Source organism: Nymphalis io, chromosome 15, assembly GCF_905147045.1.
Source record: "Nymphalis io chromosome 15, ilAglIoxx1.1, whole genome shotgun sequence".
Taxonomy (NCBI): domain Eukaryota; kingdom Metazoa; phylum Arthropoda; class Insecta; order Lepidoptera; family Nymphalidae; genus Nymphalis; species Nymphalis io.
The window spans coordinates 2,881,134-2,900,662 of NC_065902.1; the positions used below are offsets into that span (position 1 = coordinate 2,881,134).

The 19,529-nt window shown below is 31.4% G+C and overlaps 1 protein-coding gene across 2 annotated transcripts in view; it reads left to right on the forward strand.

Moving 5' to 3' along the window:
* The first annotated feature begins 4,197 nt into the window (after window positions 1–4,197).
* The window catches only part of LOC126773667 (hemicentin-2), a 106,354-nt gene continuing 91,022 nt past the window's right edge, over window positions 4,198–19,529 (forward strand). For both annotated transcript variants that reach the window (XM_050494728.1, XM_050494729.1), the window contains exon 1: window positions 4,198–4,577. In XM_050494728.1, coding sequence (XP_050350685.1) covers window positions 4,520–4,577 — 58 coding nt within the window. In that variant the 5' untranslated portion in view covers window positions 4,198–4,519. The remainder of the gene's footprint in view (window positions 4,578–19,529) is intronic.

The window sequence follows — 19,529 nt, forward strand, 5'->3', positions numbered from 1 at the left end:
AGTTTTGTAACTTTAGTAATAGATCAGTACTTAGCGATAAAACGCCATTTTATTGTTTTAAGAATTTTAGTAATTTTGTTTACTCTTTATTGTGGGCGCAATGGAATTATTTATTACTAAGCTTTATAAATTTATTAAACATTTTCATTGTCCATTATGACTGATTATTAGATATTAGTACAATAAACAATATATAAGCCTGCCAACCAACAGCTTTGTTGTTGTAGTGGTTTTAGCTAGGAAGTACTCCAAAGATCTTAATTATAAATGAATAGAATCATTGACATTGCGTAAGTATAAATATTAACGAGGTTAGTTTTCATTGTTTGATTCCGATGTCACACAAAAACTAGTTAATCAATGAATAAGGAACTTTCATATAAATATATTTTTAGTGTCAGAATGAACACCGTTTACCTAGGTGGTTTCGAAGAAAACGCTTTCGAAACTTTAACAGATAAAAAAAAACTTGTACAAGGGATTTGCGGATATCCAAGGTAAAAGACAAGACACAGAAAACTCAACGACAGCATATAATATTTTATAGATGACCTTCCGTCGTCATGACCTTGCATGTTTTTAACAAAGTTATATTTACGGTGTAAATAACATATTAAACTTGAATTAATAATGTGTATTACTTAATAAAGGATGATATAGGGGAAAAAAAGTATGTAATATTCAATGGTTTCCATGCAGGATAAATAATTAATAAATTATATATAATTACTTTTAATAATTATTAATAATAATATTAATAATTAATAAATAATTCAATTGTATTTTACAATTGAAGCTGAGATGGCCCAGTGATAGGAACGCGTGAATCTTAACCGATGAACGTGGGTTCAACCCCGGGTAAGCACCACTGAATTTTCATGTGCTTAATTTGTGATTTTTTTTTTTTTTATAGAATAGGAAGGCGGACGAGCATATGGGCCACCTGATGGTAAGTGGTCACCAACGCTCTTAGACATTAGCATTGTAAGAAATGTCAACCATCGCTTACATATCCAATGCGCCACCAACCTTGGGAACTAAGATTTTATGTCCCTTGTGCCTGTAATTACACTGGCTCACTCACCCTTCAAACTGGAACACAACAATATCAAGTATTGCTGTTTTGCGGTAGAATATCTGATGAGTGGGTGGTACCTACCCAGACGAGCTTGCACAAAGCCCTACCACCAGATTATAATTCATCTCGTGCTTGACGGTGAAGGAAAACATCGTGAGGAAACATCCATGTGTCTAATTTAACCGACTTTCTGCCACATGTGTATTACACCAAGCCGCATTGAAGCAGCGTGGTGGAATAAGCTCCAAAACCTTCTCCTCAAAAAGGGAGAGGAGGCCTTAGCCCAGCAGTGGGACATTCACAGTCTGTTAATTTGTATTTAATTATCTATGTAACTTGATTGACATAAAGAGCTTGTAGTTAATTGCCGGTTCCTCTCGGAAGAATCTACATTACGAACCGTTGGTGGCTTTAAATGAACTTAATCTTGTAAAATGACGATTCAAAAGTGCTTGCAAGAGTGTACTGGAATAAAGTTTATTTTGATTATTTGATTTAAACTTACAGTAACCATTTTTTCTGTTCTATATGAGTTCCTTATCAAAATATTTAACATATTAATTTTTAAACATTTTATGTAGATAAAAATTGCCTTTTAAACTTTGCAATGCGGTAGTTTTAGTAATATCACGTTATTACGAGATATTTATATCATGGCGTAAAAATATACACAGGGCGTGTTGTACGATGCATTAGCACAGTACGGAGAAAACGGTTGGCGCTTTACATCTCATTTGTTAAAAATTTGAACGGGATAAAATCCTTAATTTACATTTACGAAGTGGGACTATATCTTTGTTTAAAAAAAACTTATTTTATAAATATATATTATATTTCTATAAAAGCGCGAAAATGTTACATGTATATCGGCAATGATGAAACGTCCGGTCGGGACAATATAATTAAATGATAAAGTTTAATAACAATATAAAAACAGTAATGCTATTCTGTAAGAACAAACTCGAAACTAAATACAGAAATCGATCGTGAAATGTCAGAAAGTGATATGCGACATTGACCATAATAATTATAACATTTCGAGAATACATGCGTCAAAATAGTATATCAGCATAAGTCGGTTGCCAACATCACAACACTCGTGAAGGTCAGGAATGAAAAGAGTTCTTACAGAATCGAACTACTGACGTCAAATCCCTCCAGTGACTTCTCTTGGGTTGCGATGTAGTTTCACAGATTATATGTTTGTTTGTTTTTCAGATTCACATAAAATAGTTTATCTTGACGATGGATTAATTTTGTAATATGTGAACGTAGACGAGTAAATTGTTGTTTCACGTGCATTTTTGGCAAAATATAAAAACTATTGTTAGCAACAAATTCATAAGTATAGAATTAATGTCAAAGATGTTGGAGGCAATTGCACGTGGATCGATGTTTTCGGCTTTGTGCGTCCAACTCTTCGCCATTGAAAGCGTCCAAGTTTTAAGGTTTCGTACATCCTATGATAAACGAAAGATTTATAGGATCAGTCTCTTGTCAATCTGTCCGTGTGTCACAGCCTATTTTCCGTAAGTCTACTGGTATGAAACTTGCTACTCCATAGAGTTCAGTAGCCAAAGCACGGATATACCTATAGATTCAGATAACGAATTTAGACATTGATTGTGGCGTAAAAAATAGACAATTATAAAAAAACACCCAAGGACATTAAATTATGGCATATCATGAAATCTGAATAAAGTGTGTATATTTTAATAAGCCGAGCTTCCTCCTTTATTATTTATGAAACTATGGAGCCTTTTGAAAAAACAACCGATTATGGCTTCACTTGAGGTTTTCAAAAAAATTAAATGAAATCTTTGGTTTTCAAAAAAAATTAAATGTAGTAAGTATATACATACATTATTTCACCCGAAAATACAAAAAATAAGATTACTGTTCTAGTGGGTACTTAAATCCTCTGAGTTCTGAGTTCGAATTCCGGATCAGTCACTGAAAGTCTTTAGAGTTTTTCTAGCCAGAAATTCTCAGTAGCAGCTATATATAATATGTTATTTAAGTAAAAGTCACTGAAATAAAACTAAATATAAGCATAGTTATATATATATAGCTATACGAACGTTCTCCTAAAAAGAGGAGAGGAGGCCTTTAGCCCAGCAGTGGGACATTCTCAGGCTGTTACGGTTACGGTTACTCTTGTAGTGAATTCTGCACTGCACTACAAGAGTACCACAACTAAAAAAATAATAGTAAAGTTGTAATGAATGTCCAATTGCGTCTTTTATGGTCGCGGTGGGTTAGCGGTGAGATACTTTGATCTTAACCATTAATCCAGACGCCAATTTAAGTTTTTTTTAATTATCTCTTCTGAAGTATTTTTTACTTAGAAAGTGTTTTTATTAAATATTGCCAATTTGCATATAAAAATGAGCTTTACATATTCAAATCTTAAAAAACTATTTTTTTAAATGAAGGTAAAAAGATTCTTCCATTACTTATATTGCGCTTTATATTTCTGGAATATTGGTACTCTATATTCAGAGAACCCCTTACGAGAAACGAAGAATTGATGACCGTCTGGCAGAGTAGCCGCAACACGTGCCTTAAACGCTCTGAATAAAAAAAGATAAGAACATTGCAAAAAAAAAAAAACTATTTACCGTGATCATATATAAACATTTAATAGTATTCCATATGTTCTGTAATCTTGGTCTAAGTCAAAGTTACAACAGTAACGCCTTTATAACGAATTTATTACCAGTTCATATAATGTAATTGGTTCAACAAAAACAACTATTGTATACGCAGTAGCGACACGTCGGTACAAAATTATTATGATTTATTACACAAACATCCACATTCCTTAGTCCTGCGTAACTGTCTTTATCGGTGTCCTTTTTTACCGTTCTGTTTTTACTTTTGCCGAACAATACTAACAATGGGGCAACGTGCTTTTCTATGCGCGTACGCTCCACAAAACTACGCGTGAAGCATTAACATAACATTAAAACTTTACGAAAACAAAACGCATGCGATTTTGGACCTTATGTCTAACGCGACACGGTCAAACAAAGTCCGATATAGCAGCAAACGATTAGTTGGTCGAAAGCGCGTTTCGGTGCGGTGCACATGGAGTCGGCAGTCGCGAAGCTATCGAGTGTGGTTCCGGTAGGGTCGATCACCGAGCGTAGTGTATGCGTACCTTTACGTCGTTATTTCGAAGTTCGTTCGTGTGTACGGCGCACGACGCGCGCAAAACTTTATTTTTTTAAACACCGGGAACACCAAAAAGGTTTCCCTCTTAAAAAAGTTGCCAGTGTGTGTTTAGGTTTTGGAATAGGATATATATTATGTGAATTGGCTCTAATTATGAAAACGAAATTAACGTTAGACCGCCAATATTTGGCGGTAATTAAATAGACAAAAGAAGGTTTTGTTCAGTTGCAACATACGAAAAAAGTGCGGGATAATAATTAAAAAATGAAGAATAATATGTATTGTTTATGGAAGATTTTATTTCTTTTAGTGCCTATCGTTGGTGAGTACAAAACAATATAATATCAATATTATACACATACATATATATTTATATATTTTAGAATAAAAACCATAAGACAAATAAAAAAAAAAATACAAATTACAAAGAATATTTTAAATTGCATTTACTTAATATATTTAATATTATTTAGGTAAAAAAATACCATTTGAAAAATTATTTCCTAAAAAAATTAAAAAAATGTGGATATGTATATAGAACACAATGCTTGTATTAATTATTGTCAATATATGTCACGTAAGTCAGTCATGCAAATACTCCTGTAACTAGGAGCAGTACTGTAACTTTATCGACGATACATTCTGCGTAGTCAACATATTCATGGTGTTCTGACCTAACTCAGTCATCTATTATTAGATTTGCATTTCCCTCCCATGGGTATATAATTGCATATAATCGTCGTATATGGTATTTATATCTAACATAACACTTTAAGCTTTCTTTATATTAGAATTAATCTAAAAACCGAATGAAAATTACTATAATTTTCATTCGGTCAAATAAAAATTAAAAATAAATTTCAAAATACTTAAAGAAAAAAAAAATTGCGCAAAGTTAGTTAACTCAAATTTATTAATACTTAAACTAAATACTTTAATTTACAACAGTATTGTATTTCTGCCTTGTCTTGATTTAGTTAAGTTTTATACCAAGGAATAAAGGTCGCCTAAAAAGCTATATATAGAAGATGGATGAATAAAATAATGTATACTAATATTATAAGCTCGAAAGCATATCTGCCTGTCTGTTCTGTTTTCAGAGGTAAACCACTGAACCGATTTTGATGAAATTTAGTATGAATCAAGCTTGAGTCCCAAGGAGTCATTTTTGAGATTCTCTTCATCTGCATATTTCTTAAACATAACATCCCTATAGACAACTAGTAGCATATTTTTATATTGAAATTAGTACATAATAATTTAATAGTGACTTATAAACGAAATACACTCAGAAAGTTGTTTGTATTAAGATCCAACACTTAGTTTGCTTAGCAAGTTCTACTAATATTGTTTATTACCCGAGGTTGAGGCAGGTCGCTGTGATCTTAAAAATTTATATAATTAGTATAACAAAATGTAAGCTAGTACATTAAAACAACACCATTAATCATATTGCGTTACTAAAATTACTGTGTTTTACATGTAGTTATGAATTATCTTTAACTACATAGATTTTAACTGATAAAATGCTAATAATAATTATTGAATTAAAGAATATATTTGTAAGTGACAATTACAATTTTATCATAGCTACTTGAAAAAGGATACTTTTAAAAAGTTAATCTTTTTTGTCCGTGTGACGACGATGAGTGTTTCAGAAAATATAAGTAATTTTCTATGCTTTTTGCTCATCCGTTTAAGGTAGTATATAAGGCTATATAAATATAGGTAAGTATCTCTTATACTTGTTAAGCCTTTTGTTAAAGGCATATATAGGAATATTCTATGGTATAATAAGTTTAGTTTATATAATCTTGCCTTTGAGAGAGTGTTTCAAAAGTATACATTAAAACTACCGAGCTAAATGTTAGGTAGTTTTATTTTTATAATTTTTATCTTCAATCAAACATTCGAAATTCGCATTATGTAAAAATATATTATAGTCGTCTTCGACAACACATTTAAGTATATAAATAGAGATCGTATTATGCATATGTTTTTATCATTATCTTGTTTATTTGTTTACGTAGGATATATCGTTGACTAGAAATATTAAGCATAAACATATAAGTTACTAAATCTTAAATCTTATACATGAATATTAATATTTCTGTTCGTATTTGTTACTTTCGCGAATTTCTCATCCGATTGAGTTCAAAGTTCATACAGTTGCTGTTGGTACTTGCGTCAAAGCTTCTGGCATAGTACCATCAACGGACAATAGATAGCGCGCCAGTCGGTATATAGTAATGGCTTACTAAAACTTTAAGGAAGCAGTGCAATCGTATTAAAACATTAAATTTTAGTAATTGCAATATATTTGCTGTGAAATAATTTGTTTCATAGTATTTATATTTATATAAGTACTTGATTTATATAGAATAATAATAATTTTATCTAGGAATGTTTTTTGAAGAATATATAAATAGATATTACTATAACTTTGGTTTTTAATCGTTTATATATTTATATGGAGAAGGTATGGAGCTTATTCCAACAGGCTTCTCCTCGAAAAGGGAGAGGAGGCCTCAGCCCGGCAGTGGGACATTCACAGGCTGTTACTACATACTTATATATATATATTATATGCTATTTGTTGTAATGTGTGTTGATGTCATTATATATTATGAATAATGGAGCCAATTTGCTCTTAGACTGACAATTGTATTATTTTACAAATTGTTTAATAATTGGAAAATACAAGTACGTCATTTTTTTCTCATCTACTATAAAACATTATTATTGATATAATGGTTAACGCAACTTTATACCAGTTTCCTATTGGAATATTAAGTAAATGTTATTATAGATACTTTATATGTGGAAATTTAAGGAGTGTTGCTAGAATTAAAAAAAAAATACCCATTTGTAAGAACATGTTGAACATGATAATTAACCGAGGATTGCGGGTTCAAACCCAACCAAGCAATACTGAATTTTCACGTGCTTAACTTGTGATTGGCGGTGAAGGAAAACATCGTGAGCATCTGCATGTGTCGAATAGAAATTTGCTTTATGTTTATCCACCAACCGCAGGAGCAGCGTGGCGGAATAAGCTCCAAACCTTTTCAAAAGGGGAGAGAGCTTAGTCCACCTGTGGCAGACATTTTTATTGCTTTACAATAATTACATATCGTGACCATAATAGACTCGTGCATATTGTATGATTTAGGTAATTGTAAAAGCTTGAATTCGAACATATACATATTATGTATTGAAATACCTATGTTGTATACATTATATAAAGTTTATTTTCCACTTTGTTAAAAATATTTTTTTTTTAATCTATATTTACATATTTATTATATTGTATGTTAACTTATATCTTGGTTTTAGTGAATTTATTAGATCCTGTGAGTTTAGGAAGGTTGTCTCTGTGTTGAAGTTTTCAATGTAATATATTCGTTTGGACAATTTTTTTTATAGAATAGGAAGGCGTCCATAGACATTGGCATTGTAAGAAATGTTAACCATCGCTTAAATCACCAATGCGCGCCACCAACTTTGGGAACTAAGATGTTATGTCCCTTGTGCCTGTAATTATACTGGCTCACTCACCCTTCAAACAAACACAACACAACCACACAACAATACCAAGTACTGCTGTTTTGCGGTAGAATATCTGATGAGTGGGTGGTACCTACCCAGACGAGCTTACACAAAGCTCTACCACCGAGTGAACCAAGAGTTCGTATCTAAGCATAAATAACTGCAAACTAAATTCATTCGACGCGAACTTTCCGTAACTGAAACGTGGTGGCCTAGTGTTTGGAAATCTTAAATGAAGATTACGGGCTTAAAACCGGGCAAGCTTCACTAAATTTTCAAGTGGGCTTGATACCACATGCGTTGGATCAAAGTCCATGACACGAGTATCCACCACAATGCGGGTTGCACCAGAGCAGCGTGGTATATGCTCCAAAAAGAAAGGTCTTAGCCCAACATTAGGATATTTATAGGCTTACTTATACGTAATGACAACAAAATTTTTGTTATTACTGAATTCGATGAATTAGTTGCTTATAATATATATATAATATTAAATTAAGTAATGAATGATTTGTCTATTTAATCTGTCAAGTTGAACACGCGTGACGTAATTAATCAGTAGAATAATATTTTTTTAATATTGTTACGAGAGCAACAAATGGGAAGCCGATAGTGTCGGCAGACAAAAACGCACTCAGCTATTCATAATATTAAAATCATGCTCAGTGATTTGAACGTAATTACCAGACAATATGAAGATTGTGCAATACTTTATCTATATTGATTAAATTGTTTTAGTTACTTTTTTAATTAGAAAACTCCTATATATTTTTATACAGTCGTAATAAATTTCGTAGTGCATAATATGATAGTTAATTCTTATTCGACGAAACGAGTGACTATATTATGATTACATATTTTATCTGTGGTAGTATTCGATTTTATCCTGTAACATAATAATTAAAAAGTGCCTATAAGTTTATTTTGTTTTTTTCTTAATAAAACGTTATCGATAAAACACTATTTATTTATGAACAAAAATCCGAATAAAGTTACAGTTCAAATATTACATAACAAAGTAATGAAAAGAATGTTCATTGTATTAATATCCTTTGAGTTTTAATATTGCAACTGTTTAAGCGCTTAATTAAATTTATTATTTTTATTTCGTCTCGATAATAGAAATGTTTAAAGGGCGAGTTAAATAAGTTACATACTGTTGATTATTAGGATCGACGATCAACGCACGCATCTCTTAGAATATTTCTTATATATATATCAATTCTCTCATAGTTAATACCAGTAATGTCATTCCGTAGATTCTCATTATGTACTCACAACATATTCATTATTCATTACTATTGTTTCACTTAGATTAAGAAACATTTGTTAAATGAATGGTGACATAAATATACTTAATCATCTTAAACAAATAGAGAGCCGAGATGGCCCAGTGGTAAGAACTCGTGAATCTTAACCGATGATCGTGGGTTCAAATCCGGGCAAGCACCACTGAATTTTCATGCGCTTAATTTGTGATTCTTGAGGAAACCTGCACGTGTCTAATTTCCCGAAAATCTCCCACATGTGTATTCCACTAAACCGCATTGGAGCGGCGCGGTGGAATAAGCTCCATAATTATCTATATAACTTTATGATTCTTAACAATTTATTAAGCAAATTTACCTCAATCAAAGGCGGAGTGCGGTTATAAAGGGACTTGATTACATTAAATAGCCTTTGATACTGAAAGAAAATATAACGAATTTACTTATTCGCCGTCCCGTCACTCTGTCAATATTACCTTAAGTAGTGTAGTAATCAGAGCGAGAGTATAGTCGAGTAATATTTTAAGACGCGATGGATAAAGACTTGCAAATGTCTAGATCGGGCAATATCCAGAATACCAATATGGGCCTAATACAACAAATATGCAATAAAAGTGATTACAAAAAGTAAAAAATAAAGTTGACTGTTGAAATTTTATGAATTTCTAACGTTTAGGTTTGAGTGGCGTACGTCATGGAGCAATTCAATATTTCCCTGGTATGTTATTTAAAAATCGATTGAACTGAAATATTTCAGAACGTATAGTTCGATTCGAAATTGAAATGTAAATAAAAGGCGAGCATGATTTTCCGTGATAGTTTTAAAATGTTTAAGATATATCGTTTTAAGTTAAAAACAATAAGTGTTAGATCTAGATAGAAAGAATGACATTCTACGTAATATCATTTTCAATAAACATGTGTATGCCATTTACTATTAAATAAATAATTGTTATCTGCTGTCATTCAAATCACGCGTAAATGCCCTACTGGGTAAGTTCCTCATATTTCCTGTGAGAAGAATAAAGATAAACAACGTATGAAGATGTTTTGACGCTTTTTCACTTGCGACGTTAAACTGTGGGCTCCTGAATATACGTACATACGTCACATACCTGATACAAGTTTCGTCAAAATGTATTTCATTACCGTCGAACACGAGACGAATTATAAACACTAATTGAAGAGCTGAAAAGGCAATGATTTTTCATCTCACTCAACTTTCAATTAGTAATTTCATTTTTTGTTTATACTATAAAAAAAAAAACTTGTAAAAATGTAACACATGTAAATGCCACCCACTGCTGGGTTGAGGCATCATCTTCATATAATTTGAAGGTTATTCCACCACGCTGCTTCTATGCGGGATGGTGATATACACATATAGTAGTTTTTTCATAGCACTAATTATGAATACACAAATTAAACACGAAAATTCAACAGGTTTGAACCTGGACCATCTCGGCTCTGTATACTATATTACTTCAACGAACCACTATTTTAATCTGCTAAAAAGAAACTAATCTATTTAAGAGAAAGTTCTTCATTTATTTGCTTCGATAGTTTAACCTCGGATTTTAACTAAAAGACAAAGCTAAGGGCTAATACAAATAGACTGGTAACGCTCACAGGGACTATTTACAATAGAGGAATAGAAATAGCTCGTTTTATAGCAGAATCTTGTATTTAATCAAACTTTGTTGATATAAACAGTCGTTGTTATATTTGTAAGTAATAGAGAAACATCGAATATTGTTCTATAATTATCTGATGTTTTACCAGGAGGAAATATGATAAAGTTTACAAGTCATTTACGCATATATGTATTTAATAGTATATATTGTACTGTGTTCAATTGTAGAGTATGTATAAATGTATAGAGAACGTGTAGATCTTTACCCAAAAACAAGGGCTTAGATAAAAGCAAGTACCGTCGAATTTGATGTTATATTTGTGTTTATAATTAATCTCGTGCTTATTGAAGATAAATGTCGTAAGGAACACTACGTCTCGGATTAAATTCAGACTAATTTTTACCCACCAACCCTCGATAAAGCAGCGTAACATCGCGTTAAGAGCAGGCGAGGCCTTTACCCAGCTGTAGGACATTTAGCGATTAGCGAACATTTATTGTTTAAAATTAAACTAAAATAAAGTTTACCCTTTGAATTAGATTATTAAGGGCGAGTTATAAGTTTTACACTATTAAGTTAATTTTAAACTGGTAGCTTTTAAACAATAGATTACTTTAATTGATGAATATGCTGGTATAAAGCTTTTTGTTGCTTTTATATAAACCGCTAATTAATTTGTTGTTAATCTGTTTGTGTTTGTAATACAAATTGGTATATTCATACATTACTTTATTATTATATTATATATTTCTACCAACCCGCATTGGAGCAGCGTGGTGGAATAAGCTCCAAACCTTCTCCTCAAAAAGAGGAGAGGAGGCCTTTAGCCCAGCAGTGGGACATTCACAGGCTGTTACGGCTTACGGCTACTTTATGATGTTTTGAAAACCCGATAAAAATGAATAAAAGTGATTATAATTTTTTCAAAGCGTAATTTGTTTACAAATCATTTTATTGTCTGTGGTGGTGAATTTGTTTTTAATATAATATTAGAGGCTTCGCCAGCATTGAATTCAGTTTGTGACGAAAATTCTGTAAAATATTAATATTGGGCAGCGGTAGTCAAAAATAAAAAACATAATATATTGTTTTGGTTTTGATAACTAATAATATAATAACTAAACGAGGCAGTTATTTCTGTCACTTCAATTTTATTTATTTGTATACATGTATAGATTCCTAGCAAGAACCTTTTTATATTTTGCCGAGCGATAAAACTGAGCCTTGTATTTATAAGTTTTATTACAAGAATATGAAATTTATACTTGACACGTATATAGTTTATTTACTCATTTATTAGTTATATACATAATTTTTACTTTCTTTTATTCTTAACTTACTTAAGTACATAAGTAAGAATTGATAGTAATTGTTTTGTTCCGGCAAGTTACAATTTAGGCATCGCATAAGCCATAAGTGTTTTAAGAGTAAGAGAAAATTTGCTAAACGCATCCATAAATATTACAATAGTGTAGCATAAGCGACAAAATCATCTGAATGGTCGCGAAGAATTTACCAGAAAAATAATTCCTTAATTCTTCCTTGATTTCTGAAGGTTTCCGTCAGATGGACCACAAGATGTAAAATGCCACATTTTCAATACAAATCAAACCCAAATAAATGGGATAATGGCAGGAGATGATGAAAGTTAGGATTCATTGATAAATGTCCATCTATAAATGTCCATCTTTAATTGACTGACAATGAGCCGAGATGGCCCAGTGGTAAGAACGCGTGAATCTTAACCGATGATCGTGGGTTCAAACCCGGGCAAGCACCACTGAGTTTTCATGTGCTTAATTTGTGATTATAATTCATCTCGTGCTTTACGGTGAAGGAAAACATCGTGAGGAAACCTGCATGTGTCTAATTTCACTAATATTCTGCCACATGTGTATTCCACCAACCCGCATTGGAGCAGCGTGGTGGAATAAGCTCCAAACCTTCTCCTCAAAAAGAGGAGGAGAGGAGGTTGCTCATTCGATCAACATTGTTTTTTTTTTGTACATTAGTTAATTGTTCTAAGTTCATGTTTTTGTTGTGCATATTTCTCGTACACCACGTTTCACACTAATGGCGTTGATAGAAGCGTCTTTTTATTACTATTAAAACTGTAATGTGGTCTATGTGACGTATATCAGTATCTATGTATCGGGTTGCAAAGGTCGAGGACCTAGTTTCTAGTTTGCTGCTTTTCGGAGCGTAACCCACTACGGCCCTGCACTTTCTTTATTAGTAGGTAATTATTTTCCCTGTTAAAGATTGTAAAAAATTGCATTTCAAAGAGAATCGCATATAAATTATTCTAGCTCTGTATTTCTGGTACGTTTTTGAGATTTAACCATTGAAACGGTTTTGATGAAATTAACTGTAGAGATAGTTCGGACCGCAGAAAATTTAATTTCAAAGAAGCTAAAATAAAGGAAATTAATGTTTTTTTTTTTAAGCTTAATTATTTACTTAATTAGCTTACTTACTCAAGGTCATTCATATCAAATCTATATATACTTCATTTAAGTAGGCTGTTTTAAACACTTGTCATTTTACAAGAGAAAACGTGAAGTTGGTTGTAATGTCCTCTAAACTGGTTTCGGGCACGGCTACCATCCTCAAAAGTAATAAACCACACTTGCAGGCTCAACTCTCTTACTTTAATAATTAGATGGAACACCAAGGTTTGAACCCAATACCTCTGGAATCACAACGCGGTATAAATGTAAAATACTAATTCCTATACAGTCATTCGAAACGTAATGGTTAGAGTATACGATTTGATATTAAATAAAACGCCGATGCGTAAACCAGTGTCGTTTTGCATAATTGTAGTAATAATATAGTGGTATTCTCTTGTGTCTATAAATGCTTGGAATTCAAACACATGTCCGAACCAAATCCAACTATTATATGCTATATACGTTTCAACTCGAACTATTTAATCATTTAAAATTTAATTTAAAACAAACAAACGTACAAACTTACTTTCAAATAAGCGAGTAAGTTAGTAAAGATTTGAGTTTTAAAAATTCATAGATATAGCTTTAAAATTGTTTGTATTAAAATATTTAAATATTGTTTTGTTTTAAGAACAAAGTCAAATAAATAGAAATTTGGTTAAGAAGACACTTAGATAGCCGTTTATTAAAGGCCTCATGAACGTTGCTTAGCGGCTGTTTAGTTAAACTCTGATTTCTCTCTTTCTGTCATTATTGGTTTGATATTCGAAAGAAGAAGCCACAGCATTATTTTACTAATCACCCGCTGAACAAAGTTTATAAGTGAGGCCGTAAACCATTTAACTTTAAGTTTGTAAAAAGCAAATAAATATTTTATGACTTTATATAAAAAAGGTTATTGTCCGAAAAATATTGAACTTAAATTATAAAAGTAATTACTCGTTCTATATTTAAATTACGAATGAACAAAGAGTAGGTAATACGATCTCACTAGTGCTATAGCTGATACAATCTTAATCTTAATATGCACATTTGAAAGTTGATTCAAATTTGGAAAACGTGTATACCAATTTACAGACAATAATCATTATCTATTATATTTCAACAAACAAACAATGCGTGTTTTGTAATGTGCTTGAAAATCGTAAATGTTATAAATTAAATTGGTACGTGTTTTATTGAATCAGTGAAAAACAAGAGTTTGTAATTTACCGATTCTTATCCTTCACGCTTTGTGAATATTTGCAAGACTTAGCTCTTTTGAAACTAAATACATTAACCATCACTTAAATACCCAAAGTGCCTTTCAACTTGCAAATTATTTAATCTGTTACTTATTTTTTTTAAATCTTTCTCTTGATCGAAAACGTCGTTAGATATTATTTGACAGGTCTTTTAAAATCGATTTGGGATTCCATTTGCCGCCCTTTTAAGCCCCTTCAAGAAATGTTAAGCTTAAATATCTAGATAGATGCTTTTTGCTTAAGTTAAATTTGATGTAAATACGTTTCGCTTCAGTAAATAATATTAATATTTAAATGTATTATTTTGTTCCATACTAGTTGAACATGTATATCGTTTTTATTAGAATTTTTATAATTTAAGAAATAAAATAGTATAGTAACAGCCTTTGTCCAACTGCTGTGCTAATGCCTCCGATTCTTTTCAGAGAAGGTTTGAAGAGTTTTTCATGAAGCTGCTCTAAAACCTATTGGTTGATATTCATGAGGGAGATTATTTGTTCGACACATGCAGGTTTCCTTACGATATTATCTTTCACCGTCGAACACGAAATGTTTTAAATAAAAATTAAGCACATGAAAATTTCATGGTCTGGGTTTGAATCCGCAATCGGTTAAAATCAAGTGTTCTATCCACTGAGCTATGTGGGAATACTATATTATAACTAATCAACGCAATTATATTGGACCAACGTATACCAAATATTCATAATATCAGCATTATACACTTTTTAGGGGCTTTTATGTAACTTCACCTGACCATGTTTACAAAGTATGAAAGCCTTTCGAACTATATTTTAAACAAATTCCAATAAAAAAAATGAAAAATTATATTTTATTATATAGAAAGGTTTACGTTAACTCACTAACAGAAGCACTTTACTATATGAAATAAAGCATAAACCGTGTCACAAGATTTAATCCTAGAAAATGAGAGAGGATGGACTATTACACTATAAATATTCGTGTCTGATACGTACTAGACCGATTTTTGCCAATGAATAAAACTATTTGAATAAAGCATCTGTTTTTCTATTTTTATCATAGTAAAACCAGCATCTGATTTTTTTTCTTATCGTAAAACACAAACGAATACTGTGATAGAACTTATACAATCGTCGTAATTTTTATTATTTAAGCATTCACAAAATAGATTGTAAAGCAAATGTATGCGGTTATGTAGTTTTTAATAATAATAGAATATAGAAAAAGCTCTGTTGTTTTCTATAAGAAAGTCTTACTATTTTTTTTAAATATAACATAATGATGATATAAATTGTGACTGATGTCGACCACGGCAGTCATTCTCAAAATATATTAACTAATTGCACAGGACATCATACTGCTGAAGTGTGTGCACAAACACAAGCTTACTTGAATCTCATGGGAAGGCAAATTTTATATGGTCGGAGAGAAAGTTGTTAGGTGCTGGAGCATTGGTCTTGTGTGAAAATGAAAAACCAATACTTTTTATAAGCTCAACCGGGGTTTTAACCTAGGACCTCGTGATCTGTGTCCTTATATTACAGCCACTATACCAAAGAGCCAGCAATATATACAGTAGCAGAGACGAAAAGAAATTTCTAGAATAAATATACTTCGAACGAAACGTAAATAAAACCCAATCAATATGAACTACATATATCGTAGTCGAAAATCTATTAGCGATCCACAAAGAAAGGAGGGAACTGAATATTTGAGTGTTAAAAAGAATTGCCAAAATAAAATTAACAGGCGCTCGGTACAGCTGCAAATTATACATTTTCAATTAATAGAAACACACTTAGAATTTTAATTATAAACTGTTTCATATCGTAAGTAGCGATGCCTCAGTTGATAGAACACGTAGATATAAAGAACGCGCGTTGAAATCCTGGCAAGTACCACTGAGAACATAGGAAATGTTTAATTTGTACTTATAAATAATTTCAGCGGTAATAAAAACATCACGCAATTATCGGTACCGTGTTTGAACAGAGAACATTTTCTTTTAATTTCAAGAAATATAAACACATTTAAAAATTTGAAATTAAATACTAATTAACATAAAATAAACCGACATGGAAAAAACTATATATCATTAACATAATCCAACATGTACCCTTAAAGATTCCTAGAAGTTAAAGTAAAAATGCGGTCACGACGTCACCTTGTGAGTTATAAATTAATATTGATTACAAAGTTGTTGCATAGTGAATGGTATTTGAAATCAATTATAGGATGTCGAAAGCGAGTATGCTTATCAAAAGTTCAAGATCGTGAGAAATGAAGACTCGCTCGTGTCAAATATTTTTCGGGTCACCAGGGATCGTCTGTTACGTTTCGCCATATTCGCTAGTAGCCAATAAATGTTCTACGCTAGGCAAAGGTCTCTTAAGAAGAGGTTTAAGCTTATTGTACCAATTTATATGAGAACTTGTTGAATATTAAATAAGAATGGGATTACGTGCTTCATTTTATTAAGATAAACTACATAATATTATTTATATAAGATTATTTGTTCATTCCATAATTTAGGATAATTTTTCAATGTTATTTATGAATTTAATAATAATAACTAAATTAAATAATAACTAAAAAACACGATACAAACTTAATTAGTTAATAAGTCCATAGCGTTAAAAATGTAATGATACCTACCAGTAATACAATTTAATCGCCACCAGTATTTATAATTTCCAATAAAATTACAGTACCTACGTACCGTAATGTTAGTGCCGAGTAAAATTGTTGATAATTAAGTTTTCTTTTTAACGATATAGTAATATCCCATTAATGTTTTTACACTTGCCACTGAATAAGCTTAAGAATCATAAATCACTCTTATTATCGTTAAAATATGATATAAAAGAATATATGTCATAATTATGTAATCCTAAGAAAAGAGTAAATACTGAGTTTTTTATGTTTAAATAATTTTGTAAAATCGTTTTTTAAGTAAAAGATTATTTAACTAAAGTATTGTTTATTTTATTTTAATTATTATTTAATATAATATGGCGTCAATATATAAACAAAGAAATTTTCAACTTATCTAATATACCGTATCAGGAAATACAGTGCAAACACGTAAGTGCCGATAAATGAAAGGAAATAAATATTTATATTGAACAGAGCGTACGCGTCAGTTTGTCTTTGATATCCTTCTTTGGGAAAAAGGTGAATTGTAGTTATCTATTATTGGTTTTGATAGATCGATCAGCAAATATGTTAGTCCTAATGGATATTGTACAAATATGGCGTGATAAGGCACGAGACCTTATTTTTTATATTAAATATCTGTTGTTCTATTTAAAAAGGTGTTTTTTTAATTTCAAATTGGTGAACTAGGGAATGGGCAATGTGACGGATTGTGGTCACTTTCAGCCATATTAAAAATAGCATTGTAAAAATGTTAACATAAGGGATTATTAATATAAAGGAAATAAGATGTTATGTACATTGTGTGTACAATAACATTGATCCACTCGTCATTCACATCGGAACACTACAATAATATATAATGCGACAGTAGAATATGATGAGTGGAAGTCGCGGATATTAGTACCAAATTGAATTATTGTGAGATAAATTTATGAATATAGTTTTATCTGAAATTATACTTTTTTATACAAAGCAGCAAATAGTTATTTATTATATATGGTATGAATAAAATCATAACTCCCTTCAAGTAACGAGTATCACGCGAAGACCCCGAAACTGTTAGGATAAACTTGTTTTATTTATTTCTCTGATTTCTTTAATTCTATTCGAAGCTGTCAGAAAGGTATCTATATACATTGAAATATATATATGATTATTGATATTATGATTTTTTTCCGTTCGGGCTTATTCATTGCGGGTCAGCAAAACATGTTTCAGAATTTTATTCGACACATGGACGATGTTTACCTCTAACACAGAACACAAGATAACGTGAACCATAAATTAAGCACATAAAAGTTTAGTAGTGTATCCCGAGTTTAAATTCGCAATCTTCGGTTAAAATTCAGGTACTATAACCACTAAGCCAATACGGCTCATATCACGTATACTGTCGATATTATAGAATGCAAACGAAGTCATGGATATTTAAAAAGTCTTTGTGTTAAGTCAAAGTCGATGCAAAATTATCTCGTTGATAGTAATAATAAACTACAAAGAAGTCAAAGCTTTAAAATGTATCTAGAAATACGAAAATGTTCCACAAAAGTCGCGTTGCTTTTATTATCAGAAAAAAATAGAAACGAAACCGCGAAGAAGAATATAAGAAACTCATTAAAATGTTTACTTATTCAGTTGATTTTGTACGCATTTAAAAATGGCGAATTTCGGTAAGAAGATTCAGCCTAAGTGGCAAAAAGTCATCGCAGAGTAAAATAAAATTTGTATTTTAAACTTGTGAATACGAAACAAAACGAAGAATTCAGTCTCACAACTTTTACACGTAAAAAAACATCATAAAAAGTTACCCGATAATCACTTTTAACACTTTTTTTGGAATGACTAGTAGTTTTCTTGCTGCTAAAACAAATATTTGTTCTACCAACAAGGTGGTGAGTGTGGTAAGGACGTGCGTCGGTTTCGCATCGCTGATTGCGGGATTATGCAGGAAACCAGACGGTCTATAGAGTTTCTAATCTTTTTCTTCCCTTTTTTGTCTTTGGTTTCGTTTGCAATTGTGTAAAGGGAAGATGATGAACAATTTGTACATTATTTTTACGCAATTTCTGTGATACAATTTAAATAGTTATAAAGTACATACAAATAATTATTTTAAATATAATCAAATAATATTAAAAATCAACCAACCCGCCTTGGAGCAGCTTACTGGTATAAAATCTAACCCTACTTAATAGAGGAGGCCATAACCCAGCAGTGAGACATTTGAAGGCTTGCATTTTACTTTTACTACCAAATAAATTTATATGGTGTCACAAATAAAGAATTCAAAAGTCTAGCCATAAGCCATAGTTCGTTGATTTCATAAAAAAATCCACCCCGTTTCGAACAAAGAATAGAAATATAAACTCTAGTCTCGTGATTCACAAGCGCCGTAAACCTATCATTTGATCGTTCGCTCCCCATACTTTCTTTTGCCCTGTAATTACTTACTCGCCGAAGGGTTTGTTTCGGGTTTACGCAAACTA